Here is a 6,037-nt window from a genome sequence, read left to right as displayed (position 1 = left end):
ATACTTTCACCAGTCACAGGCGCACAAGGGCTGGGTGGGGAGGGTGGTGACCCCCGGCCGTGGCACAGACGGTGGTCAAGACAAAACGTAAAATCATTTTATGTTTGTAGATAACTTACGCTGGTTGTTGATGGTAGCCGTGAAAGCCACTCCCACAGCTTGAACCAAGACCTGGTGCTGGGTCTGCTGTTGTTGCTGTTGCTGCTGCTGCTGCTGCTGCTCTGTGCTGCCATCTGGCGCTGTTGCAGCTGCCATGTGGCGCTGTTGCAGCTGCCATGTGGCGCTGTTGCAGCTGCTATGTAGCGCTGTTGCAGCTGCCATGTGGCGCTGTTGCAGCTGCTATGTAGCGCTGTTGCAGCTGCCATGTGGCGCTGTTGCAGCTGCCATGTGGCGCTGTTGCAGCTGCTATGTAGCGCTGTTGCTGCTGCTATGTAGCGCTGTTGCTGCTGCTATGTAGCGCTGTTGCTGCTCCTCTTTATCACCCACGTCTACACTCTATTTGAATTCTGTGCCACAACTGATTTCTTTATGCCTTCCATCTTTTCCCCTCTAAATCTTTGGCCGTTCGCTCATTCAGAGCAGCAGTTGTTTGCTTGCCTTTATTACTTTCCCTTTACAAACGCATTATGCATCACTCTCAAAAGACGTAACCCAAAGGAAAATTCTACCTATCAGAAAACGTAATCTGGGAGGTTCAGGTTTGTACTTTTATCTCAGGGATTTACCTGGTGGTGAGGTTCTTCTCGCTAGAGTTTCGTCTTTAGAGTCTGGACGTCTTCGTGATCTCTCTGTCTGCTGTGGTTAGGAGAGATAGATAGATAGATAGATAGATAGATAGAGATAGAGAGAGAGAGATAGATAGAGAGAGAGAGAGAGAGAGAGAGAGAGAGAGAGAGAGAGAGAGAGAGAGAGAGAGAGAGAGAGAGAGAGAGACGATGGCGTTCGCTGACAAGAGTGAGATGCTGTCAGTGAGAGGTCAAATGAAGTCCTGTAGAATTCTACACGAAACAAGTCGTAAAGTTACAATAGGTGGGATAAAAAGGTGCTCTTTAATTTTTTTTAAGCATTTTTTTAAGTATTTTTCAAATTCACAAAAGTAAAATTTTTGATTGTGCTGTCGAACCGAATGTCTACTTAGCAACGTGCAATACAGTTGACCCCGGCAATGTCCGACACCCACACATCCTACGTGCTAATTTGTCTGCTTCACGAACCACTTATTGAACCAGTCATGGACCACTCATGAACGAGTCATGAACCACTTATGAACCAGTTATGAATCACTCATGAACCAGTCATGAGCCGCTCATAGACCAGCCATGAAGTTTTCAAGAACCGTTGATAGACAACTCATGAGGTCTCATGAACCAATCGTGAACTACTCATGAAGCAGTCACGAATCACCTAGGAACCACACACGAACCAGTCAAGACATGATCGACGGGTAATAAGAAAAGATGTGTGTGTGTGTGTGTGTGTGTGTGTGTGTGTGTGTGTGTGTGTGTGTTTTGACCCTTATTGATTTCCCGTATTTGGCTTATTCTTGGGCTTATTGGGTGTGGGTTTCTTTGTGGGACTCCTGATAGGTTCTTGTGGGTCGATTTCCATGCATATCCCGACCTCCACTGACGGAATCTGGCCCTCTCCACACTCCAAGTCACGGGTGGTCTGGTAGACTGGGTACCTGGGTATGATCAGGTCACCCAGTGAGGTCACCCTAGTAAGAGGGTGAGGGATCACGTCCTGGCACCTGCGGAAGGACAAGGAAATAATCCAAAAGTCTTCCATGAATTTCAGTAAATTGTCAGGTACAAGAGCAGCTAATCTGGTTATAGGATTCAGAGAGAGTTGTGGAAAATGTTCAAAGTGTTTTCACACTAAAAGGCACTATAGCCCCGCCACTAGGTGGTCTTGGAGAGCTAATGAAATCTCTCTCGAAAAGATGTAAATAAACCAGTAGGTCTTGACCTACATGAGGCTCATAGATGTTGCTAGAGAAGGTTAATGTGCTGAGGGAGTGGGAGAGGTCAGTCGCCACACCAAAACGTAGTGAGAGAGAGAGAGAGAGAGAGAGAGAGAGAGAGAGAGAGAGAGAGAGAGAGAGAGAGAGAGAGAGAGAGGAGGGGGCGGGGAAGGAAACTCACATATTGAGTGCGAGGTTGAAGACCTGTCGAGGACCACAGTTTGGGGCGAGGAAATACATTTGCCTTGGTATAGTGGGCACCACGCCGGCCTCCTCCGAGCCTACCACACTCTCTTCTGATGACTGGCCCTTGTCCTGCCGAGCACTGAGGGCCTCCTGCAACACCGGACGACACCTGCAAACCGTAAAGCCGTGTTACATCCAAGCAGCCGTGATTGTCCGTCCACAGCCATGATATATTCCCATAACCATGTTACACCCCAATCACTCAACTACAGGTGTAGGTGTACGTGTGTGTGTGTGTGTGTGTGTGTGTGTGTGTGTGTGTGTGTGTGTGTGTGCCACAGCAGGTGTAGGGACTTACCTATATGGGTATACAGGGTCGTCACCAGCCAAGGTGCAGTCCAGAGTGGTGGCTCCAGCCGCATAACCTGTAACACAGACCGTCACACATCACTACAGTCTCCTGTGATACATACAACAGACCGTCACACATCATTACAGTCTCCTGTGATACATACAACAGACCGTCACACATCACTACAGTCTCCTGTGATACATACAACAGACCGTCACACATCACCAGAATCGCCTGTTATGCTGTTCGAATCCCTATTTCATCAGTACGATTATATTCATCTTTTGATGGAAATGTAATGAATAACATTAATCATTATCATAATAATGATGTGGCGCGGTAAAACACCAATAGTTTTATAGTTTTAGCATAGTTTTGAAGAGCCAAGTGTATTTCTGACGGAAATACTGCAAACACCTTTACCTTCAACTTGTCTGTGTTATGTTATTTCTCATCCTGTACTCCTGTCCATCCTTCACATCTACACAGCGTACAGTGTAAACATGAAGGAACATGGGAACACCACCCATTCTCAATATACACTTTTTCCCGTTTTTTTTTTCTTCTTGTCCTTATGAACCCACCCAACCACTGACTTCCCAGACATTTTCACCGCTATTTTCCTCTCTATTCAGTGTCATAAGTTTCTCCGTGTCTGGGAAATTCGTAGACTCGATTTGTTTTTCTTTTCAGAACCTTACTAGTTTTTCTTTCCATTGTGCATACCTGGTCCAGAAATGCGCCTCTCCAGGCGTTCCACTGCTCTCTCTCTCTCTCTCTCTCTCTCTCTCTCTCTCTCTCTCTCTCTCTCTCTCTCTCTCTCTCTCTCTCTCTCTCTCTCTTACTGTTCCTTGTATATTTTCCTCAGTTTCTCTTCTTTCTCTGTCTCAGTTTACGTTTTCCATAACCGAATTCATCTACGCTCATTCAAATTCATTGTTCCATCTCCTAGACTAAAAAAAAGAATAAGTGTAGTTTTCAGAGTTAGTGCCTCATTCCAGGAGTCCCTCTGGAACATTGCCCCATTCCATGGGTCCCTCTGGAACACTGCCTCATTCCAGACAATTTAGTGTTAAGCTGTTTGATTCTAAGCAGTCATCTCGTACAGCGCATCATTCCAGACTACTTTTTATGCTGAAAACAAATCTGGGGTTGAAATATTGTTTGAGGGTCATTAAGGCCTGGAATTTAATTATTACCTCTAAGAGATTATGTCATTATTCTCTTCGCATTTACTGGGTTTCTGTTGGCTAGGGAAATTGTCATATTTTCCCCGATTCTTTCGAACATGGAAGCGTTTCAGTGCGCTATATCGCAAATTTGAAGGAATGATTTTTTTGGGGGCAAAAAAAAAAAATTTGGAATTTTTGGAAGTAAAATAGATTTGCTTGAAAACCACAATAAAGGTATATTTTTCACGCTGAATACGAATTTGGCGTTGAGATATTGCCTTGGAGTGGTGGTGGGTGGGGGTCAGTAAGGCCTTTAATTCAATTATTACATTTCGAAATAACTGTCACTATCAATTTCGTATTTACTGTGTATCTGTTGGCTAAGGGAAGAATTATGATATATTTTCCATGAATATTTCAAGTACAGAAGCGTTTCAATATGATATAATGCAAGTTTGAAATGAATAATTTTTGGGCTAAACAAAAAAAAATCATGCAATTTTTGGCATTTTTTGGGAGGGAAGCAGATTTTCTTGACAATCTCAGCATAAGGACTATTTTCCATGCTAAATACGAAAGCGGGAATGATATTTTGTTTTGAGGGTCGTTATGCTTGTAATTAGATTACTAAATTGTAAAGAATTGTGCCATTTTTAAATTCCTATTCATTTGGTATCTGTCGGCTAAAAAAGAAAAAAAAATTGGAGATATCATCCATTAATATTTCAAGTATAGAAATGTGTCAGTATAGGGTATTATAAGTTTGAAAGAAAATGTTCCGTGGGCTACAAAATACACACACACACACACACACACACACACACACACACACACATGCAGACATTCCTATGATGCGGGTCAACACTCACCAGGAAGCAAGGGCGCTGGGTTGGCACTGACGCAGATCAGACAAGCCAGGAGCGTTGTCACGGTGGCGTACATGATGCTTCCTCTGCTGCTGCTGCTGCTGCTGCTGTTGAAAGAGAGTAGGGGGTGGTCCTCACACCTGGAGCTGCACTGTATGCGTAGGAGGGAGAAGGGTGCTGGACGGACGGGCGTCAGAGCACAACTGCATCAGGTTCCAGCGGCGTTGAGCCTATATGTTAACGGCAAAGGGGTCTCCCCTCTCCCTGTGCAAGTCCCCCGCCCTCCCTACGCAACCTAGTGGCGTAGCAACCATGGGGTAGCTTAACGTTTGTCGATCACACGGCTGCCAGGAGGGGTACTTTCTCTGGTATGCTAGGGGTGAAATCAGGTCATCCGATGACCTATTGAGATGAGAAGTACCTTATATTGTTATGGTTCTGGGTTATCTATCTATCTATCTATCTATCTATCTATCTATCTATCTCTGTACTCGAGGTTACACCGCGAGTTAAACAGTTGACTAAATAAAGTACAGTCTCGTCAAAGAACTTTTCGCGTCATTGGAGTCCATTCTTGTTCCTGCTACTGATTGTAGCGCAGTCTCTGAGCTGCAGGAACAACCTAGGAAGAGGGTCCTGGGTGACAACGAGCCTCTTCTTGTATTTAGTGTTTCCTCACCTCTGGTACGATCTTTGGTTGCCTTCCTCTACACCTTCTCCAGCAATTCAAGCTCTGCCTTGACTGCTATGGCCGCAGTGGCAATGGCTACTCCAAGCATGTCTGATATATGGCCATGCATAGCCATCAGAACATTTCTCAGCCTCCGTATCCACGTCCTTGAGAGCAAATTTGATGTTGACTCATAACTAATTTGCTTTGTTAGCAAAATGGTCTGGATGTGGTGTTCTGGGGGAAAGCTGGGGACTATGTTAATCCTCAGGTTCCCTTCATATATGATGAATTCCTACGCTCTCTCTCCTGGAAAACGGCGGCCATAGTTAGGCGTTTCACTCTGCCCTGTCTTCTTCACTTTATACTTAGGTTGAACTTGGCCAGCCGTGCTCACCAGAGCTGGAGCCTTGCCAGGTCTCTGTGCAGCCACCACACTCCGGAAGACTCCAAGGTCTTGTGTTTTCCGCGTTATGCGAAGATACGTAGTCAGGTATGATTCCATTTAGTCCCTCTGGATAATCGTTTACGTAAACCAGAGATAGCATTGTGTGTGTGTGTGTGTGTGTGTGTGTGTGTGTGTGTGTGTGTGTGTGTGTACCACGAGTGGCCAGATATGTGATGGTCATTGACCTGAGAACCTTCAAGCCACCACGTGATCCAGACCCGAGCCACAGACGCCCCCCTCAGAATCGCCTCCTGGAGGAAGGACTCACCTACTTTCTCCCATCGTAAGACCTCAGAAACTTTGGACTTCTCCGTGGCACGCGGTCCACCGACGCTCAACCCACAGCAGCAAAAGGGGTCGACGCCCAGCGGAAAGATGAT

General features: G+C 45.6%; 1 protein-coding gene across 1 annotated transcript; it reads right to left on the bottom strand.

The window, feature by feature from the left end:
- Positions 1-1,048: 1,048 nt before the first annotated feature.
- Positions 1,049-4,760, bottom strand: LOC139747389 (uncharacterized). Its single transcript, XM_071659678.1, has 4 exons — positions 4,543-4,760; positions 2,508-2,574; positions 2,145-2,318; positions 1,049-1,750 (listed from the first exon to the last, which is right to left on the bottom strand). The coding sequence occupies exons 1-4, from the start codon at positions 4,613-4,615 to the stop codon at positions 1,516-1,518; spliced, it is 549 nt and encodes a 182-aa protein (XP_071515779.1). The 5' UTR covers positions 4,616-4,760; the 3' UTR covers positions 1,049-1,515.
- Positions 4,761-6,037: the final 1,277 nt, after the last annotated feature.

This window comes from Panulirus ornatus, chromosome 68, assembly GCF_036320965.1.
Source record: "Panulirus ornatus isolate Po-2019 chromosome 68, ASM3632096v1, whole genome shotgun sequence".
Lineage (NCBI taxonomy): Eukaryota > Metazoa > Arthropoda > Malacostraca > Decapoda > Palinuridae > Panulirus > Panulirus ornatus.
Note: the sequence above shows the minus strand (reverse complement) of the source record. Positions and strands in the feature narration are given on the sequence as shown.